The sequence below is a fragment of the Rattus norvegicus genome, chromosome 18 (assembly GCF_036323735.1).
Source record: "Rattus norvegicus strain BN/NHsdMcwi chromosome 18, GRCr8, whole genome shotgun sequence".
Lineage (NCBI taxonomy): Eukaryota > Metazoa > Chordata > Mammalia > Rodentia > Muridae > Rattus > Rattus norvegicus.
In genome coordinates this window covers 34,524,010-34,546,175 of record NC_086036.1, presented here as the reverse complement: position 1 = coordinate 34,546,175, position 22,166 = coordinate 34,524,010, and the positions used below count along the sequence as shown (strand labels likewise).

Below are 22,166 nucleotides of genomic sequence, written 5' to 3'. Positions count from 1 at the left end.
ATAAATTAATCAAGTTTGGGCTGAGTATGGTGGTGCAAGCATTTAATCCAGATTTGAGAGGAAGAGCCAGACAAACAAAGCTCTGTGAATTTGACCCAAGATCCTGTCTCAAAGAAACAAAAAATAAATTAGTTTTGGCCAGGTGTGTTAATATGCAAAAGCAATTATAGCAAGTATTTGGAAACGAAGGATCATAAATTCAAGGCAACCTTGAATATTCTGAGACGACTCCTAAAAAAAAAAGTTGGAGAGTTCAGAGCCTAGAACATACAAATGAATCAAATCTGTAAGAACTAAACAAATTTCCAAATAATGGAGAAGCTCGTTCATTATCAAAATCAGGAAATGAATGAATGGACCAGAAGGTAATAATTTAATAAAATGCACACAGCATAATAATGGCTGCCACAATATGGCAACCACAAGGCATCACCAAGACTACAGACTCATCCAACTAGATTCAAAAGTCTGTTTCTTCTAGCAATTTACAAGGAACACAACTGATTTGTTACTCCACTGGGAAACAATAAGCTGAATCTCGATAATAAAAACACCACAGAACAAATAGGGTTTCTTTACAAAATAGTCTTAGAAAAGTTTTGGTAAGAAGAAACAAATGCCATGTGCATCATAGATCATAGCACGCATCTTCTGTTGTTTTTCAGCACCACGATGAGCTGATCAATGGTCCAAATTCTCTTGCCTGTTTCCCTTGTGGCCAATAATCTAATTATAAAAACAACTGACAGTACAATGCAGCTGAGGATCAAAAAGCCAAGAGGGCTAAGTCCTGAGATTTGCTTCAGACCCACTCACTGTAAAAGCCCAACTGTGACTGTGCCGAGCAGGAGCTAAACCATTGAATTTATGTGTATTTATGTGGGGCTATGTGTAAACCACCATTTATACCAACAGCCACAACTAACTCAAACATAAAATGGGGACCAAGAAACGCCAGACACACGTCAGTCAGGAGAGCTCTAGGGCTAGGCTCATATTATCCAGTTTTTGGTTTTCAAATTAGGACTTATTAAAAACATACTACAAATGAAACCTTGCAGTGATGATGGAGTTGCAGGTGTTTGCATGCCCTGACCTGGGTGTTGGGAAGTTCATGAAAAACAGCAAGTGCTCGATCCACTGTGCCTCCATCCCCAGAATTACTTTTGTTAATATTCAAATCAATTATCATTTAAACATTCTTTTTTTTTTAAAGATTTATTCATTTATTATATATAAGTACATGTAGCTGTCCTCAGATACACCAGAAGAGGGCATCGGATCTCCTTACAGATGGTTGTGAGCCACCATGTGGTTGCTGGGAATTGAACTCAGGACCTCTGGAAGAGCAGTCGGTGCTCTTAACCACTGAGCCATCTCTCCAGCCCCCTTAAACAGATTCTTATACATTAGTGGATAACATATAATGACTACAGAAAAAAGTTATTTGCTATGACCTATTCCAAAGATCATAAATTACACACTATATAAAGCACCAGAGAAAATTTTCTGTACACATGCAAGGAAATTTTCCATTTCTGCTACTTAAAAAGACATACCAAGAAGCTCACTAGCCTACTTTTAAAAACTTTTTGAGCCAGGCTCAAAACCCTTGAATCCTACCTAGCTTTTGGGAAATGGAAACAGGAGGATCAGATGTTCAAGGCCACTTTTGGCTGCATGAGACCCTGCCTCAAAAAGTATAAGTTGGGGGCTAGAGCGATGGCACAGGTTAAAAGCACCAGTTGCTCTTTCAAAGGACTTGGGTTTAGCTTCCAGTACACACATGGCAAGTCAAACTGCCTGTAACTCCAGTCCCAGGAAATCCAACGCCCTCCTCTGGCCTCTGAGGGCATTACATCTATATGGTGTAAAGACATAGGTAGGAAAAACACCCATACACATAAAATAAAAACAAAGTTAAAAAAAATAACTGCATATATAAAAAGAAATTATATAGCACTATAGAAGAACAAAGTAAGTGATTATAGTCTCAGCTGATCTTTATTTAAAACAGCCACGGTTTGTTAGATCAGTTTAATTATAAAGCATTTAAGTCAATAAGAGTGCTACAGAGATGGCTCCATGGTTAAAAGTACTGGTTGCTCTTCCAAAGGACCTGAGTTTGATTCCCAGCACCCACATAATGGCTAATAACTACAGTTAAACCTAATTTCTTGGGATCCAATGCTCTCTTGTGGAACTACAGACACACAGTACACAGACATAAATACAGACAAAATACCCATATGCAAAATAAAAGTAAATCTCAAAGAATTTTTAAAGTGAAACAGGTAGGATAAATAAACAACACACAAATCTCAGAAAGAATTCCATACAAAAAGGAACTGAATAGACTATAAGGGGCCCAGCTGGGTAAACTAATAAATAGACAGTATATGGTATGAAAGTAAAATATATTGAAACTAATAATGATGCTATAATTATCTTAACGTGTGAGTGTGTGTGTGCGCGCACGTGTATATGTGTGCAGGTGGGTGTGAGTACAAATGTAGAGGCCAGAGGTCCATGTCTGGTATCTTCCTCTATGGATTGTAGCCTTATTCTTTGAAACAGGTTCTTTTTCTAAACCTGAAGCTCACTGGTAATACCAGACTGGTACCCAGCAAGCCCCAGGCACCTTCCCAGTACAAAGCATGAGGTCTGGGCTAGGGTTTTGTATGAGGGGTCTGTGGGAGCAAGAAGGGGGTGTGAAGGGGGGGGTTAAACTCTAGTCTCTCCAGCTTTTTCCTGAGACAGGGTTTTGTGTATCCCACGTTTCACAAATCCCATGTTATCACCCCTAGATTCACTACATATCCAAGGACAACTGTGAATTTGATTCCTCTGCCTCTGACATGTAAATGATTGGATTACAGGTGTGTGTACCACCACATCTGATTTTATACAGTACAGTGATCAAACCCAAGGCTTTGTACATGTTTGGCCAGTATTCTACAAACTGAACCAAATCTCCAGCTCCCCAAAGAATATTCTTATTCTTAGAAAATGCAAAGAGATGAGGGCCATTATATATGTGACCAATGACTCAAAAAACATTATGATATGGGCATATAATTAAAGTAAATGGAGCAAATCCTCAATAACACAGCTAAGCAGGCATCATGTGAGTGCTGTGGATGCTACCTGGATTAACTCTGATGTAAATTACAATTATTTCTAGGTAAAAGATTTAAAAGTCACTTTGCTATAGAATAAATTCCAGATTTATTTATTTTATCTGAGTACAGTGTTGCTCTCCTAAGACCCATCAGCAAGAGGGCATCAGATCCCATTACAGATGGTTGTGAGCCACCATGTTGGTTGCTGGGAATTGAACGCAGGACCTCTGAAAGAACAGTCATTGCGCTCTTAACCCTAAGCCATCTCTCCAGTCCTGATCTTAAAGATCTTAAAAATATATATAAAGTAAATTTTAAAAGTTAGAAAATGAGGGGTTAGAGAGATAGTTCAGTAGTTAAAAGCACTTGCTGCTCTTTCCAAAGGACCCAGTTCTCAGAACTCATTATGGCAATCACAAATGTCTGTAACTCTAGTTCCAGGGGACCTGTCTAGTTAAGGGTATTATTGCTATAATAAAACACCATGACCAAAAGTAACTTGGGGAGAAAAACATTTATTTGGCTTATGTTTCACCATCACAGCATATAACCCAAGGAAGTGAGAGCAGGAATTCAAAGAGGGCAGGACTGGAGGCAGGAACTGATTGATGCAGAGACTATGGAGAGGTGCTGCTTACTGGCTTGTAAATTGTAGCTTGCTCAGCCTGCTTTCTTATAGAACCCAGGACTACCATCTCAGGGGTAGCAGTACCCACAATAGGCTGGTCCTCCCCTGAATTAATCACTAATTAAGAAAATACCCTATAGGGTTGCCTACAGCAGCATCTAATGGAGGAGGCATTTTTCAATTAAAGTTCCCATCTTTCCAGTGATCCTAGCCTGTGTCAGGTTGACCAGATAGAACAGGATCCAACATCCTCTTCTAGCTTTCTAGTCACCATGCGTGTACTTGGCACAGACATACATTCAGCTAGATACTCATATACAAAAAAATAAACATGCTCTTCTTAGATTTATTTATTTCATATGCATAAATATTTTACTTTCATGTATGAACTGGATTTACAGATGGTTGTAAACTGTCATGTTAGTGTTGAGAATCAAACCAAGTACAAGAACAAGTGCTCTTAACCACTAAAATAACTCTACGGCTAACAAAATAAAAATGATTCTTTTTTTTAAAAAATTGGAAAATATTTGTTCCTGGTACTGAACTAAATAAAGACTATATATATATTTGTACATTTAAAAATGTCTTTTCTAGGGCTGGAGAGATGGCTCAGCGGTTAAGAGCACCCGACTGCTCTTCCAGAGGTCATGAGTTCAATTCCCAGCAACCACATGGTGGCTCACAACCATCTGTAAAGAGATCTGATGCCCTCTTCTGGTGTATCTGAGGACAGCTACAGTGTACTTGTATATAATAAATAAATAAATCTTTAAAAAAAAAAAAAATGTCTTTTCTACATTATTAAATATTACCTGATTTGTATATATAATAAATTATAAATGAAGGCTGTAATATTTTTATATTGGTTCAAACAAGCAATTAGGTTGGTATCTTTTTCTTAGGATTTTTTTTTTTAATTATTTTGTGGGTGTGGGTATGTGTACATGAGTGCAGATGCCCTCAGAGGCCAAAGGCATTGCATCCTCTGGGGCTGGAGTTAAACATGGTTATGGCCACTAGAAGTAGGTACTGGTTACCAAATTCAAGTTCTCTGTAAGAGTACCCTAAAACCTCTTAACTATTGAGCCATCTTTCCAGCCCCTTAGCTTGGTATCTCTAATCATCTTTTTAATACCTTAACAATATTTCTGTTTATATTTCCAATGTTGACAGTGTGGTTAAAAGGCATTTCCCCATCTATGTGACATTATGTTTTCATCCAATTCTCTGTATGTACCCAAACTTTGGAAAAACTCAGAAATCACTGTATTTCTGAGGGCTGAAAAATGGCTCCACAGTTAATAGTGCTTGTATTTAATCAAAGGACTAGAGTTCAGATGCTGGCACCCATGTAAGTGGGGTGTTCTACTCACAACTCTGACCCAGGTCTGAAAACAAAGAAATAGGATTACTAGGGCTTCCTGGCTTCCAGCCTACCTAAGAAAATGCACCTCCAGGTGGAGAGACCCTGTCTAAAAAGGAAAAAAAATGTCTTCCAGGGGTGGACATGATGGCACACCCTACCTTTATCCCTAGCATGGGAAGCAGAGGCAGATGGATCTCTATAAATTCAAGAGAACATGACCTACATAGCAAGTTCACTACATAGCAAGTTCACTACATAGGACTACATAGAAAGACCCTGTCTCAACAAGACAAACAACCCCACAAAAATAATTTCAACTTGCAATTAAGAATCTTGGTGGCAGAATCTAAGAAGTATATTACCTCTTCTTTAATTTCTTCTTTTTCTTGGACTAGTGGTTTTGGCTCAGGTTTAACTGGTTCCAATGGTGGAAGGTAGTTTTTAGTATAAAGACTTTCAAATAGTTTGTCCACAAAACCTGAAGTCTCTGAAGAGAAAAAAAATTTAAATGTTATACAAACAAAACTAGAAAGTTTAAATATTGTTGCCATCACTTTAAAATACAGGAAATCTTTAACACTGCAGTCAGGCTTTAAAACCAAGACTTACCTTAAAGGAAGAAAAATCCACTTCGAGGGGTTTTGTTTCTTTTTAAATTCTTCAGACATAATTGTATGTGTACAAATGATATAAATATAACATTTTGTTGCTTAAGAATAAAAGATTAGAAACAAAGTCCTATAAGAAAGAGACTAACAAAATAAATTATCAAATAGATTATAAAACTTCTCATGACCTACTAAGAATATCAGATGTGAAAGATAAAAACTAATATTTTGTGTTTATCTGTTCAAAGAAACTGAGATGACAAACTGTGTACTATAGGTGAGAAAGAGGCATGTGTAGAAGAGGAAGAGGTAATCTCATGGTATAATCCTACAGTTGGAAAGAATGCACTGCCCACTCAAAGACTGAATTAGAGATGTTTAAATGGGTTGATATCAGTATCTGTGTTTTACTCAACTCCGTGTTTTGGCCCTATTTGAAACTTCCTCAGACAAACAGAAAAAGAGAAACAGGTAATCTTGCTGAAAACATAAATATGAAATCTTCCTAGATTTCCTCTATTTAAGTAACCTTCACTGGTCCTGCCCTACAGAGCACCCACAGGGTACGGCTCAGCGGCAGATGGTTCAAGTCCCACCATAGGGAGGCTGGGTACTGCAAAGGCATCACAAGGGCACTGCTCGTGGTGCAGTTGTTAACACATTTCTAAAATGCCAACTACTTTTACCACAGAAAAAAAAGCATCTTCATACGCATTCTTTTATGCTACTATTTTATAAGCAAACTTTTTTTCAAAATGGTAAAACTGTTAGCTGAAGTGGAACATGGTGGTTTACACCTGTAATACTGTATTCAGGAGGCTTGGCTGGAGGGTCACCCGCCTAGACTACTTAGTAGTTCCAATAGCCTGTGCTAGAATGATGCCCATCCCCATAAGGATAGACGGATTGATAGATGGATAGGTAGATAAATAAATGAATGAATGGATAACACAACCCAGTAGCTAGAGAGACAGCCCATCAGTTAAGAGAGCTTGACTGTTGTTCTTACAGAGGATCCAAGTTCAGTTCCAGATCCTATAGCAGATCACACCATCTATAACTTAATTCCAAAGAATCTGGCACCCTCTGTGGCCCTCACAGGCACCAAGCATGTAAACAGTACATTGACATACATGTAGGAAGAACACTTATACACATAAAGTAAAAATAATGTATAAAAAATTAAAATTGGGGATGTAAGTGAGTGTTTGTCTAGTTCGCAGAAAACCCTGTGTTTAGTCAACAGTAAACCAAGTTTAGTGGTTTGTGCCTGTAACTCCAGTACTTCAGAGGTAGAGGCAAGAAGGTCAGGAGTATCTAGGCAGTGGCTACACAGAGAAATACTGCCTCAAAAACAAAACCAACCAAACAAAAACGATGATCAGAAGTTCAAGGGTCATCCTCCAATACATGACACATTCAAGGATACCCTGTGCTATATGATCCCTACCATCCCTACCAATAAAGAAACAAACATGTAAGAATAAAACTGTTACCTCTTGTAACTGTTCATGTAACTTTATGTAATAAGACTCTTCAAAACCTTTTAAAAGCAACTTCATATTCTTTTGTATTTTCACATGTACTATTTTTTAAATTTGAAAGATAGTTCAATTAAAAAAATTAGGAAGAAAGGAAGGAGGGAAAAAAGGAAGAAAGAAAGGCTAGTGAGATGGCTCAGTGAGTAAAAAGCCCTTACTAACTACCACACCTGCTGACCTGACTCCAATCTCCATGTCCCACATAGTAAGAGAGATCCCACTCCTCAAAGTTCTCCTTTGACCTCCAAATGCATGCTTTGTACACACACACACACACACACGCACGCACACACACAAGCACACACACGCACACACACACGCGCGCACACACACAAATAAATAGATGCAATTAAAAAAAATCTATAAACCAAATACTATAGGTTACAAGTCTCTACTTGCAAGAAAAGGAAAAGCAAGCAAGGAAAAGGCAGATACATTGGCAAATAAGTAAATGGCAGGGATGGCAGGGTGCTACAAATGTCATGCAGAGCTTGCCCTTAACCCCAGTACTCAAGCGGCACAAGGTAGGCAGATGTTTATGAGTTCTAGATCAGCCTGTTTAACACAGTGAGTTCCTGTCCAGCTAGGGATATGTTGTAGTGAGGCCCTTTCTCAAAATATAAGAGAAGGTTTGGGGGTTGGGGGGTGGGGGACAGAGAGAGAGAGCAGAGCTGGGAGGAATAAAGGGTAAATGAGCACATAGGAAAACTGTACACAATGACATCTGAAGAGACCAAAGACAGGAGAAAGAATCTTCCAGGCAAACATAAAACATCTGCGCAGGCTCTAAGTAGGGTCATACTCATTGACATTTGAAGACAGAGAGGTGGGCAGTGTGGTTCAGAAGAGGACTGGACAGGGACAGGGGTGGGAGTGGAGTGGAGTGGAGCAGAAAATACCAAGAAAACAGCAAGGGAAACTTGCAAGCTGTTTCATGAGAGGACTTTGGTTAAAAAGATAAGAAATCTGTTTATTTTGTCAGTCTCATATAGCCCAGGCTATGTAGCAAAGAACAACCCTGATCTTCTGATCCTCCTGCCTCCAACTCCCAAGTGTTGACTACAGGCAAGCGCCACAGGTCCAGTTGAAGAGAAGTTAAAGGTGCAAAAATAAGAGAATCCTAGCCATTTCTTTTTGGATCTCAAGGTGCTCCAGCTTAGGGAGGAAAAAGAACACTAGGTTTACTGTATTAAGAGCAAGAATATGCAGCGTCAGGGCTAGGGAGATGGCTCTGTCAGTGAAACACTGAATCTGAACCTGGAATCCATGGCACTTATTTGCAGTGGAGAAGGAAATCTCTAGGGCCTGCTAGCCAGCCAGGCTTAACCTACTTTGCAAGTTCCAGACCAATGACATAAAATCAGAAAAAAAGACAGAAGGCTCCTGAGAAATGACATGCTTTGGATGGTCTGTTTCCTACAAGAACATATTTATACCACCAGGCATGTGGAAACACAGACACGGACATGGACACAGACACCTGCGCGCGCGCGCGCACACACACACACACACACACGCACACACACACACACACACACACTAGGAAGCAGCTTTAGTAGCCTTAAACAGTTATCTCTTGAGCATCAGTTAGCTAAGAACTGCCCCAAAGCGCACACACACACACACACACACACACACACACACACACACACACACACACTAGGAAGCAGCTTTAGTAGCCTTAAACAGTTATCTCTTGAGCATCAGTTAGCTAAGAACTGCCCAAAGCTGCCAAGAATCTACCAAATATTAGAACCACTGTCTCAATACAGAGAAGAAGCAAAGGACAGGAAAAACCTGTCCTTCCTAAACACACAACAAATATGAATGGGCACACTGACGAATTCAAAGGAGCCTGCCTAATTTACTGTAATGTTTATACCTGTCTCACTTCAGAAGCACATACAATCAGAATGATACAGAGATTAGCTTGGCACTGTGCAAGGGAGGTTTGCACACAAATTCCTGAAGTGTTTTCCCCTTATGCTATACCTTCATCAAATTTGGTTGCGTTGCTCTGTTGTCTAAGGCAGGGTCTTGCCCAGTAGCTCCGTGACTTAGAATTTCCTACACAGCCCCAGGTTGACCTCCAACTCCTGCCCCAGCCTCCCAAATTTTGGGATTACAGGTATGTACCAGTCCCACTGGCTCTTTTCAGGAAGTTTTAAATTAAAAATATTTACCTAAAATACTTGGTTGAAGGCCCACAACAATTACCTTTTTGTAAAAAGACATCAAGTTGGTCAGCACAAAAGGCTTTCAATTCCTTCTCAGGTTTGTCCTTCTTGACCAGTGCTACAACATAGTTGGCTAGGGCTGAAGGGTCAGCATCACATCTAGTCAAACAAAGAGAAAATTAAAATCATGAAACATTGTGAACAGTGATGTAAAGACATTACCCATATTTTCGAAAATCAAAGACCAAAGGTTTAAACTGACTGCAAACACAGGCAGTTATCATAACAAACAGTACACAAAAAGTGAGATTTTCCCTTTTCTGCTTGGTTTTTTTTTTTCCTTAAATATTTAGTTTACCTATTTCCAAGGTTCTGGCAATACAAGAACATTGAATCAGTACATTTATTTACTTTCTCAGAAGTAACAGAGAAAGGGTCACCCCCAAACTGATGCCACAAACAACATCCCCGGGAACTGTGTGTTTCCTGTGAGCAGTGAGGAAAGGCAGGGAAGGGAAAATGATGAGACAGACTATTCCTCTTCTCAGAGTAGCTTTTCCAAGAGCCTCAAGGACCAGCACCCAAAACTGGCTACTCAGTCTACCACTAACCTCTCCTCCCTGTCCTTAGCCATGGCTAGCTTGCTTCATGGCCATAAGCAAAGAAAAACCTCAAAGAACTAGAAACAAGTATACAAGTACTCGAAAGGCAGCTGAAGAACCTTCATTTGCTTACTCAAAACCCACCTCCTATGCCAGATCACATGATTCTGACTTGCTGACTCCTGACAAATCTGCCAGAACTAACGTCTGATCTTAAAAGTTTACATTTATATATATATGTATATACATACACACACACATATATATGTGGGGTCATATGTATATATTTTCAAATAGACTAGATTTCCTAATACATGCATATGTAAGTAACATATTTAAGTATCCCATGTAGCTTCAAAGAGTTATTTGGGTTGTTTTATTTCTGAATCAGGGTTTCACTGGTCTAGAATTTATATGTGGCCTCCAATCTGTTATGCTCCTCCTGCCTCTGCCTGCTGGAATTAGAGGTGTGTGCTACCATGCCTATTTCCTATCAAGGTAAAAATGAACATTCTGGATAACAGTAAATTAATCATCATGCAAGCAAAGTGATCAAATCCTTATAAAATGCTATTCAGTATAGTCTTGTTCTATAATTCTTAGTCCTCCTTTGTCAAACAGAAAGTTTAAGACATTTCAACCTATGACTGTCAATCATATTTTCTAACAAAAGAAAAACTAGCACCTCTACTTCAGAAGTGGTAACTCATACTTATAATTCCCAGGATTGAGTTCAATAACATACTGGGCCAAAGAAACCCTATCTTAAAACAAATAAGCAACTAAACAAAAGCCTACGCTTTAGTAGAAGAGCAAAGCTTGTTTTCATTGCTCACTGCCAACAGCACTATGTTAGGAAAGGCTGGTCCTGTAAAGCCTGTACACCTAAAGGACTGGGACACCAGCTTATTGGTAAAGTGCTTAAAGCATAAGCATGAGGACCTAACTTTGGATCACTGGTCAAGCAGAGACAGATCCCCAGAACTTGATTGTCACACAATAGAGCCAATCAGTGAGTTTCAATGAGAGATGAGGTAGAGGCAGGCAGAGGAAAAAACACTCGATGTTGACCTCTGGCTTCCACATACACACACTTACACAGAGAGATGCCATGCACCTAATTCTAAAGAGAGACAGACTATGAACCTAATTCTAAAAAAGAGAAAAATGTAATCATTCTCAATTTATAAAACTCAGAGGTAATTTATACAATCAGAAGCAAGGGTCAAAGTGTGCTAAGAATATGTATTATTTGCATATTACAAAAATACACAATTTCTGTTTTTAAAGATTATATAAATTATATATAATTGATATATTAAAATTTATTATATAACTGTACCTGTCTTCAGACACACCAGAAGAGAGCATCAGATCTCATTACAGATGGTTGTGAGTCACCATGTGGTTGCTGGGAATTGAACTCAAGACCTCTGGAAGAGCAGTCAGTGTTCTTTACCGCTGGGCCATCTCTCCAGCCCCACAATTTTCTTTTTAATTAAAAACTATATTATGGCTGGAAAGACTGCTCAGCAGTTAAGAGCCCTTCCTGCTCATATAGAGGATTCAAGTTCTGTTCCCAGCACTCATATCATGCAGCTCACAATCATCTGTAACTCCAACACTAGGGGATCCAAGGCTCTCTTCTGGCCTCTGTGGGCACTGCATGCATGTGCACAAACCTATGCACAGACACTCACCATACACACAATTTTTTAAAGAAATAAATCTCTTAAAACATATTGCCTTTTGGGGAAGTATAGACAGATTATTTAGCACAAGCGCAATTTTAACTTATATATATATATATTTTTTTTAAATTTAAAATGATTTTAATTTTTTTTCTTTTCTTTTTTTTCAGAGCTGGGGACCGAACCCAGGGCCTTGCGCTCGCTAGGCAAGCGCTCTACCACTGAGCTAAATCCCCAACCCCATGATTTTAATTTTTTATTTTTTATTTTATTTTTAAATTTTAAAATAAAAATATGAAGATATATAGAGATAAGATAAAATAGTTGAATTTGCTAAATAAAGACATCTTAAGGAATCTCATCATATACATACAAAAAGCAACATGTGAGATGATAATAATCAACTTGTCTGTGGTAATAATTTGAAAATAAATAGATATCAAACATCATGCTTTAAATATAACAAAAAACAAAACTAAAGGGGCTGGAGAGATGGCTCAGAAGAGCATTGGATGCTCTTCCAGAAGATACAGGTTCAATTACCAGCACCCACATGACAGCTCACAACTGTGTGTAATTCAGTTCCAAGGAATCTGACATACTAATATAGACACACGTGTACAAAACACCAATACATATAAAACAAAAATAAACATGTTTAAAACAGTATCAACAAAACCCTAAACAGTGGTTATATGCAGTTTTATCTTCAAAAAATATTACACAGGACATGCTATTGCATAACTGCCTTAAGAGACGTGTAGGCAATTCAACTTCATCTAGTAAAACAGGGCATCTACTGCTTTTCACATAAAGGAAAGAAGGGAAACAATCCTACTTCTTCACTGCCACAGAAAACTTGGCTCTTAGATAAGGGTGCTCTCCTTGTTTAAACATTTACGTGTGTACTTGTGTGCATGTTTACATGGAGATTAGAGGACAGCCTGTGACAATCTCTTCTCCCCTTCCAACACATGGGTCTGGGAACTGAACTCGGGTCATAAGCCTCGACCTTTACCTGCTAAGCCATTCTACCAGATAAGGATATCTGCTAAGCCAGATAAGGATATTCTCTAATACTCATTTAAAAAAAAATAATACAAAAGGACCAAAGAAATGATTCAATGGCTAAGACCGTGTATTTCTTTTACAGAGAACCCATAGAAAGACTATAGCCATCTGCACCTCTAGTTCCAGGGTATTTAACTCCTATTCTGGTCTCTGCAGGTACCAGGTGTACAAGGACACAGACACACACACACTGTACACATACACACACACACATACACACATATGTACAGGCAAAATATTCATACTCATAAAATATTTAAATAAATAAATATGGCAGAAAATGGTAATGTTATTTTTCTGTGCTGTTATTAAAACCTTCAGAGTTTTATGACCTGACAAGCATAATTATGAGTAAGAATATAAAGCCAGATGTGATGGTTTATACCTTTAATATAGAGGTAGATGGATATCTGTGAATTCAAGGCCAACCTGGTATATATAGTAAGCTCCAGTATAGCCAGTGCTGTATAGAAAGACCCTATCTCAAAAAAAAAAAACAAAAACAAAAACAAAAACAAAAAAATGAAGTTTCTAGTCAGAAACAGACAAAATATCTAGTTACTGGGTTTAATAATCCCAAGTGCCTTTTACATAATTTACTATACCTAAGGACAAATAAATGCAGAATTGGGCTGATTCTGATGAAACACATTTTAGGGTGATTGAAACAGTTGCCAATATGTAGCTCACACTGTCTGGATCTCACAGTGTAGCCTAGGCTGGCTTCAAACTTGGAACTGTCTTTTGCTTCAGCCTTGTTAGTGCTAGGCTTATGGCTCCCAGCACTCACACGACAGCTCACAACTGGCCATAACTATAGTTCCAAGGGATCTGACACCCTCACACAGAGACATACATGCAGGCAAAACACCAATGCACATGAAATAAAATAAAAAAAATTTAAAATAACGGACAAAACCCCCTAACATTAAAATTACAAATCTGCAAGGAAAAACTAAGTACTCCACTCAAAAGGCCTAGTAAGATGCCTCACTGAGTAAAGGCCTTTGCTGGACTGAGTTCCAGCCTCAGTATCCACACGGTGGAGAGAACTGTGACTCCCTCTGACCTCCATATGTACACAATGGCACTGGCATACCCATATAAACAACACACAGGAAATGCATGCACACATGATACACAAATATAAACACAAAAAAATGTTTAATTTTTAGGCAGAGTCTACCTTTGAAATAAAATTAGGCTATAACTCTATGCACGTAAAATGTTTTTTATGTCACATATACTTTTCTAGTGTATGTCTACAAGACAAATAAATATTCTATAAGCCTCAATCAGTTTTAACTGAACTAAAAATCAACAAAAGAAAATTTCAAAAACAGTGTGTTACTAATACAAGGACTCATTACAACTCACATATAATGTCAGATGTTTTAATGATCTTTAAGTTATCTTTTAAAACAAAACCAGTTACACAACAGACCTGTTGGCATAGACCTGATGTCCCATCTACCTGAGAGGCTGAGGCAGAGAGATAATTTTGAGGCATTCCTGGGCTATAGGATGAACTAACAGCCTAGGCAATGTAGTAAAACTCTACCTCAAAACTAAAAAGCTGTGGAAATAACTCAGTGGTAGAGTGCTTGCCTAAATATTGACCTACAAATATCTAGAAGGTCCTCAATTTGAATTGTTTTCTCTTTTGATGAATTCTCCATTTGCAGACATTACTACCTGTAGAGCTAACATACCAACTTCATATTTATTACTAATAAAATAATTCCCAAATGAAAAAGTAAAGGTCCTACCTGGACACTGAGCCAAGACACACTAAAAAGCCATTGCTGGCATTTGCTTCAGGAGTAAGACAGAGACTACTAAACCTTCAAGCAAAACTCTCATTTTTCATAACATGGGTTTGATTTTAATTTCTTAATTCACATTAAGATAAGGCCACTAATAAATGTGCTAACAAATCATGAGGGAAAAGACCTCATAATCCTAAAATTCACATTTACTAAAAACTAGACAGAGAAAACAATGGTAAACCCTGAAAATATTTACATATTAAAAAAATCTGTTTATTATTTAAAAAAAAAACAGTATTACTTCCAACCAATGAAAGAGAAGAGGAGAAGGAAGAGGAGGAAGTGGTGGTGATGGTACTGGTCATAGTAATCAGGGAAACCACTCCTACTGCCAGAGATATATGAAGTATTTAGGCATGCACAGTGATGGCCATAAAAGTAATACACAAATATGAAAATGCTTTCCTGATGTAATGTCAATTAGAAATCAAGCTAGAAAATTTCAGTGAGTAGTTACAGCCACAAAGCTCTTACATAGAGGGAAAATTGAAAATAAACACTAATCATTTTTTATAATGCAATAATAAAGGCTTCACCTCTTAATACTCTCACATTGGGGATTAAGTTTCAACACATGAATTTTGGGTGACATCAATATCAAGACCATAGATAGCATTTTCCTCTTACTTCCACTCTTTCTTGAGAGAGGGTTTCACTACATAGCCATGGCCAATATGTAGAACAAGCTAGCCTCCAACTACCAAGTGCTGGGATTAAAGAAGTGCACAGCTTTCTTGAGACAGGGTCTCACTAGGCAGCTCTATCATGGAATGCACTATATAGACCAGGCTGGCCTAGAACTCATATTTTCCCTGCCTCTGCTTCTTAAATGTCAGGACTAAAGGCATGCTTTACTACACACCTGGCTTTATCTTACTCTTAATTAGGGGTTTCCATGAAAGTAAATAGAGAAGAGATAGGGGTTGGGATTTAGCTCAGTGGTAGAGCACTTGCCTAGCAAGCGCAAGGCCCTGGGTTCGGTCCCCAGCTCTGAAAAAAAAAAATTAAAAAAAAAAAAAATCAAACCAATTAAATAGAGAAGAGATAATTCCCACAATTGTTTTTGGTTTTGGTTTAGATAATATTCATAACGTGCATATCCATCTGTCAGTTCCAAATGCCATTTTGATACTTGAACTGTGCATTCTTGAACACTAATCATCCATTAAATACATGCTCAAAGTAAAATTAGCAAAAAATAAATCTCTTTTTATGCTGGAACTCAAACCCAAGGCCCTCTGCCTTACTAAGCTACAACCCCTCGCCCCCCAGCCCAAACTTATTTTTCTTATAAAAGCAGCTTCTGACTTCTACCCTATAGCTATTGGGCCAGGAAGAATGAAGTCAGACATATTTAGGAAGCAGATCAAGGACATAAGAACAAATGTGCTCTCAGTATACCAAAATGTGTCAAGTCTTTGGCAAAATAACTCCTGTCCAATTAGCCCATGAAAGCTGCCTTAAACAAGATTCACGTCATTTTATTTGCACACAAATTTTGTTAAGCCACCAGTATACTTTTTTTTTTTTTTTTTTTTGGTTCTTTTTTCGGAGCTGGGGACCGAACCCAGGGCCTTGCGCTTCCTAGGTAAGCGCTCTACCACTGAGCTAAATCCCCAGCCCCGCCACCAGTATACTTTTAAAAAATTATGAATATTTCTCCTTCCTAAGAATGTAGTCTCAATTTACCAGAAGATCAGGCCTAGTGGCCGCTAGCTAAGGTTTGCTCTCAACTGAGCAACTGCAGTAATAACTAGCTGGAGTGTAATGTCCTAAAAATCACCAGCCTACTCCAGTGTGTAAACCATACTTACCATGACTATTAGACCAAAAAATATAAACCAATAAGATAATCCTATTCAGGCAGATGGTAGCAGTACACGCCAGCACTCAAGAGGTCAATATATGAATGAGTTCAAGGCCGACCTGGTCTACAGAGCAAGGATAGTCAGGAGTACACAGAGAAACCCTGTTTCAAACCCCCCACTATCACCGCCAAAAAAGAAAAGAAAAAAAATGAATCCTACTCTTGAAGTTTTTGTTGCCCTTTCCATAATATTTTAAGGTATCAATCTATCTCCTATTATAGTTTGATAGACTCTGAAATGGTAAGAACGCACTGAAATTACATGCAAAGTCCATGACTTTTGCCAGCAACTCCTGTTCTTACTTATAGAATAGCAATGTGTTGCTATAACTCACAGAAACTACAAGTCCAGGACTTTGACTAGCAGCTCCTATTCTTATAGGATGGCAATGAGTCACTGGCTGTGACAAATGAACATTTGTTAGATAGCAGTGCTACCCAACATTAATAAGCAAAATATCTGCCAAGCTTAGTGTACCTTCACAAAGCACTTCTGACAGTCTGCATCAGGACCACACTATATTTGTGAGGTGGGTAAAAGGCTAATATTTAGGAAAACAGATTATTTCTCCATGATCAAAATGAATCAGATAGTAAAACTAACTGCACTGATTCACACAATATTCTATCATAATACACAGACTGAAGCAACTGTCCAAGGAGTTTACAGTATTAAAAACATACACCTACAGGATATAACCTGCAATCAAAACAAAAATATGGCAGGACTGTAAGTTAGTTCAAGGCCATTCTGGGCAACAGAATCTAGGCCAATATGTGCTATATAATAGACTTGTTAAAGACAAAAAGGCACATGTTTTTAATCCCAGCACTTGGAAGGCAAAGGCAAGAGGGTTTCTGTATGTTTCAGGCCAGCCAGTCTATACAAAAAAACCCTGTCTTGAAAAATCAAAAGAAAGAAGAAAGCAAAGAAAGGAAGAAGGAAAGAAAGACCGTCTGACCAAGACAAATTTTTACAATAAGTCAAACAAGAAGCAACAAATATTTACAATTTCCCTTCACAATGCTGGGGATAAAGCTTGGTAGTTAAACACACACACACACACACACACACACACACACACACACACACACACACGAGTAATAATTTTTTTCATGAGTAGTGATTTTTGATAGACTGATGCCACAACACCCCAATTTATGCATAATCCCTACATGGTTTCTCTGACAACAATATCTACAATGTACTTTTTTTTTTCTTTTTTTCAGAGCTGGGGACCGAACCCAGGGCCTTGCACTTGCTAGGCAAGCGCTCTACCACTGAGCTAAATCCCCAACCCCTACAATGTACTTTTTTTAGTTGGGCCTTTTTTTTTTTTTTTTGTCTATTCTTATTCACTTTCCATCCCAATATCAATGCCCCTCTCCTCCCAGTACCCCCTTATGTAGACCCTTCCATGTCTACAATTCTTTATAGGTAAAGAAAAAAATAAGGATTTTACATAAGATCTGTTATTCTTGGCTGTCTTTAACTTTTGACCTGGTTTTTCCTCCTCTTTTAGCGCACTGCCATCAGAAATGGCAGTAGTGGTCTTTCCCCAGCAAGCAGTTATTCCTTCCAGGGCTAGACATAGCTCAGCTCACTGGCTGCTCTTCTACAGGACCCTAGATGGCTCATAACCACCCGAATTCCAATTTCAGAAAACCCAATACCTTATCTAGCCTCCATGGGCACAAGGCACATATATAGTGCAGACACGCAGGCAGGCAAAAACACCCATGCAATAAAAATTAAGCCTAAAAAAAGTGTAAGAGGAACAAACTCATGTGCTCAGACACAGTGCGTTCCAACCTAGTCACTGCAACTCCATTATCTCGAAGCCTGGCAACTGCTCTGAAATGCTATGTTGTAGTAACATGTCAGTCTGCCATGACAGTAAATTTACAAACACAACCCACATTAGCATATCATTTATTATGTTTTCAGGATATCTAAACAAAAAGTAATCTGCCACAACAGTGTACCAAGAGTGAAATGGCATTTGCATATATTATTTTTGGTTAACATCTTGCTTTAAAACCAATACTATAAGTTAAAAAATAAAACTTTATCTCAAAGTCTAGACACTTACATTGTTAAAGTCTAAGTAGTAATGTTAATTTTCTTAAAGTTTTTTTGAGACAGAGTTTCTCTGTGTAGCCTTGATGTTATATAGACCAGGCTGGCCTCAAACTCAAAAGATTCACCAACTTGTGCCTCCAGAGTGCTAGGATTAAAGGCATGGGCCACCACCACCCAGCTCATAATTTAAGTGTTAACACTAAGTTCAAGTAAGCTTTTATTTGGTTGGTTGGTTTTCTTATTTTGAGACAAGGTCTTCATAACATAGTCCTACCTAGCCTGGAACAATGTAGGCCCGGCTGGCCTGGAAATCATGGCAATCCTCCTGCCTCAGCCTCCAGAGGGTTGCACTAGCTTTCAAATATTCATTTCATTTTTTTTGAAGATTTATTCTTATTATATTTTTTAGTTCTGTGTTGCTTCATATATCTTATGTGGTATACACATGTGAGTGCTGGGGCCCTCAGCAGCCAGAGATATTAGATCTCCTGGAACCAGAGTCACTTTACTAAAGACTGAAGTCACTTTACTCGGGTTCTGGAAACCAAACTCAAGTCCTTTAGAAGAGCAGCAAATACTCTTAATCTCTCAAGCTACCAAGTATTTATTTTAAAATGTATTTTTCATTCAAGATTATAGAATAATTAAAATTTTCAGACCAACAAAAAAAAATTTACCCTAATGAACACATCATAAGTAAGACAGCATTCCTACATGACATTTACCTTAAGGAGAAAAAGTACTAGCTAGCACCTTTATTATCTAGTAAAACATTCTAAAGAAAAAAAACTAAATAAAAGAGTTATGATGTTAAAGTTGTTACTGCCTATCCTAAGACATAAAACATACACTTAATATTTTTAAAAGAATCTCTACCAACCAACAGAAATGGGAACTTATCAGGGGACTTGAGAAGATGGGCTGGGGATACAGTTCAGTTAGTCAAACACTGACTGGGGTGGCCCTGGGTTCCATATTCTACAATGTAAGAAAAGGCAAGAGGACAGCGGGTGTTCAAAACAGACATGCATACAGACTTTTCTCCTTTTTCTTCAGCTCTTTCCACGTATGGTAAATAGACCTAGTTCTTATTTCCAAACTGCACATCACACTTCATTTCCATATTTATGTCCTAAAATTTTTCACTGTAGAAAAAAAAATGACGAAAATATCCTTCTTCCAAACTTTTCAAGTATGTACAGAGGTCATTTCCACTGTAACTGGACTAGCTACCACTCACCTAAGAGGCTTTTCTGCACACTTACTCATTCATTCATTCATTCATTCATTCATTCATACCCATGCTGCACTCATGCAAACAGCCCTTCAGACATCCAACTTCCCACTGCAGTCTTCTTTACAAACATGTCTGCACAAGAGTAACATATTGGCCTATAACTAGATGATCCTCCTCCTGAGGGGCCTTTCCATCCCCCAAAACACAAAGTAGCAAAACTAAGACAAAAAGTTAAGCCAATTTCTAAGGGGACTGAGAAACTAATAGATGACTGGAGAAGCAAACTCGACAATGTCTCCCAACAGCCTCAACTTTATACCTCCACAACTCCGGGGCTATTTCCATTGAAAAACACTCATTTAAAACTAAAAAAAAAAAAAAAAGACTAATATGATGTTATGAATCAAGGCCCGACTAGAACCCTCCTTGGTGGTGGGGCAATGAGAAAGTAACTAAGAAACAGAAATTAAAAGGGGGCAAGACATGCTTCTTTCCCTCCCATTAGGCTTCCCGTGCTCTCTCTTCAAAGAACCAACTAAAGACTAGTCTCTCCTGCCTTCTACCCTTTCTTCCCCACAAGACTATGCTGGAGGCTAGGTATACCCAAGAATCCCCAAATGCTCCACACAGCCTTTACTTTCTTAAAAGTTATAAAACAAAAAGTTTATCCCTCTGCTGTCCCTGTCAAGTCTCTCGACATCTGTACAACTGACCCAAAATACCTTAAGAGGACAGGTCTCTCATTTTCCTTGCCCCCCAACAGTCACCCTACACCCCAATTATAGTAGCCCTGTCATCGCTCAACAATGTTTACAAAGATCCTTATTTATTCTTGTGCCCATTTTGCTCTAATACCTGTATCTTAAAAAATAGATATTACAAGTATACCTGCTTCTACCTCAGCATCCATACTACACACTAGTTAGTCCTGTCAACCCTCAATTAACATAAAAATCTCGAGTCTCTCCCCCAACATCCCATGGTATTTAAAATCATCAATTCTACCGCCAACTCCTCAAGAACACCTTTAAATCCTTTAATTTCCTTGCTCTCGTACCCAGGAGCTCTCCAATGATTTATCAAAACCCTTCCATGCCCCCATACCCACTTCAGCACTCGGTCTTTCAAATCCTTTAATATTCTCTCACCCATTGGAGCTCACGGCTAAGCTTCAGGACCCCCGCTCTCCCTCTCTGCCCCGGTATTCCGAGCAGGCCCTCGACACCGGGCTCCTAGACACTGTTTGCAAAGTCCTCCTGCCCGCTCTGCCGTCCCACACCTCAGCTTTCACATTTAAAAATCCCTCGACAGTCGCGCCACTCGCCTCAGTTCCCGGGTCGCCGTCCTTCAGTCTCCCGCCGGCCTGCAGCCCGGGCCGGCTCCCGGTGTGTGTACTCGGGAAGCCCCGACGCCCGTGCCCAGCCCCTTCCCCCAACACCTCACACCACTGTGGACTTGTACCAGGCGGGCGGCCCGGACTCCCGCCTCCCCTCCCCCACGCCCCCGCGGGTCCCCAACGCCCATGCCGCCGGCCCGGCGCGGCCCGGCGCACTCACATCGGCTCCAGTAACTTGGCCAGCCAGGACTTGAGGGCATCCACATCTTCTATGAGCATGGTGCAGGGAAGGCGGGCTCGGCCGCCGCTCCTCCTAAGGCCCGCCGCGGGTCTCCGCTCTACGCCGCCTCACGTTCCCTCACAGCTCCGAGTGCCCTGACCCACCGGGCATCTTATAGACTTCACCTACTCCCTGGGCCGGGGCCTAACAGGAACTAACCCAAGAGCCCCACTCAACCTAGCCCGGAGGCCCAGGTGGGCGGGAGGTAGGATGAGTGACGGGAGGATTAACCAATAGGCGATAGAGGGCTGCGCGCGGAAAGCCAATCGTAAGGCTCGTTCGCCCCGCCCGCAAGCCGTACCCAGTGAGGGCGGAGGGACCCAGCAAGGTAGGTGGAGAGTTCAGTGAACTCCCGGTGCAAGATGGTATCTTGGAGAAGGTGCTGTGTCTCTTAAAGGGTCCACGACTCCTCTTTTGACCATGCCGCCACCGGCGCCCGCAGTACCGGTGTCTGCTGCTGGGAGTGCCTGGGGGAACCCGGAGAGCCCCTCTTCCTGGTCTCTTCCGCTCGTTATTTCCTGGAAACTCACTCCGGTGTCCCGAAATGACTCAGCTGTAGTAAATCTGCAACACAACGTGCAGTGCGTTTACGTTGGACACATTGCCAAGAAGCAAGATCTTGCTATTTTTTTTACTTCCTTACACACTCATTTTGATGATCGGCGCTCATGCTTCTGATTTTTTGCTGCTAAACTTCAGTTACAAAAATCAATCTCTCTCTCTCT

At 39.6% G+C, this 22,166-nt stretch overlaps 1 protein-coding gene across 8 annotated transcripts in view; it reads right to left on the bottom strand.

The window, feature by feature from the left end:
- Rbm27 (RNA binding motif protein 27) overlaps positions 1-21,653 on the bottom strand; it is a 62,593-nt gene extending 40,940 nt beyond the window's left edge. For 6 of the 8 annotated variants that reach the window (XM_008772179.4, XM_006254678.5, XM_006254680.5 and 3 more), the window contains exons 1-3: positions 21,382-21,653; positions 9,486-9,604; positions 5,482-5,606 (exon numbers count right to left, since the gene is read on the bottom strand). In XM_008772179.4, coding sequence (XP_008770401.1) covers positions 5,482-5,606; positions 9,486-9,604; positions 21,382-21,440 — 303 coding nt within the window. In that variant the 5' untranslated portion in view covers positions 21,441-21,653. The remainder of the gene's footprint in view (positions 1-5,481; positions 5,607-9,485; positions 9,605-21,381) is intronic. The other 2 variants (NM_001372344.1, NM_001108429.2) reach the window with 2 other exon arrangements.
- Positions 21,654-22,166: the final 513 nt, after the last annotated feature.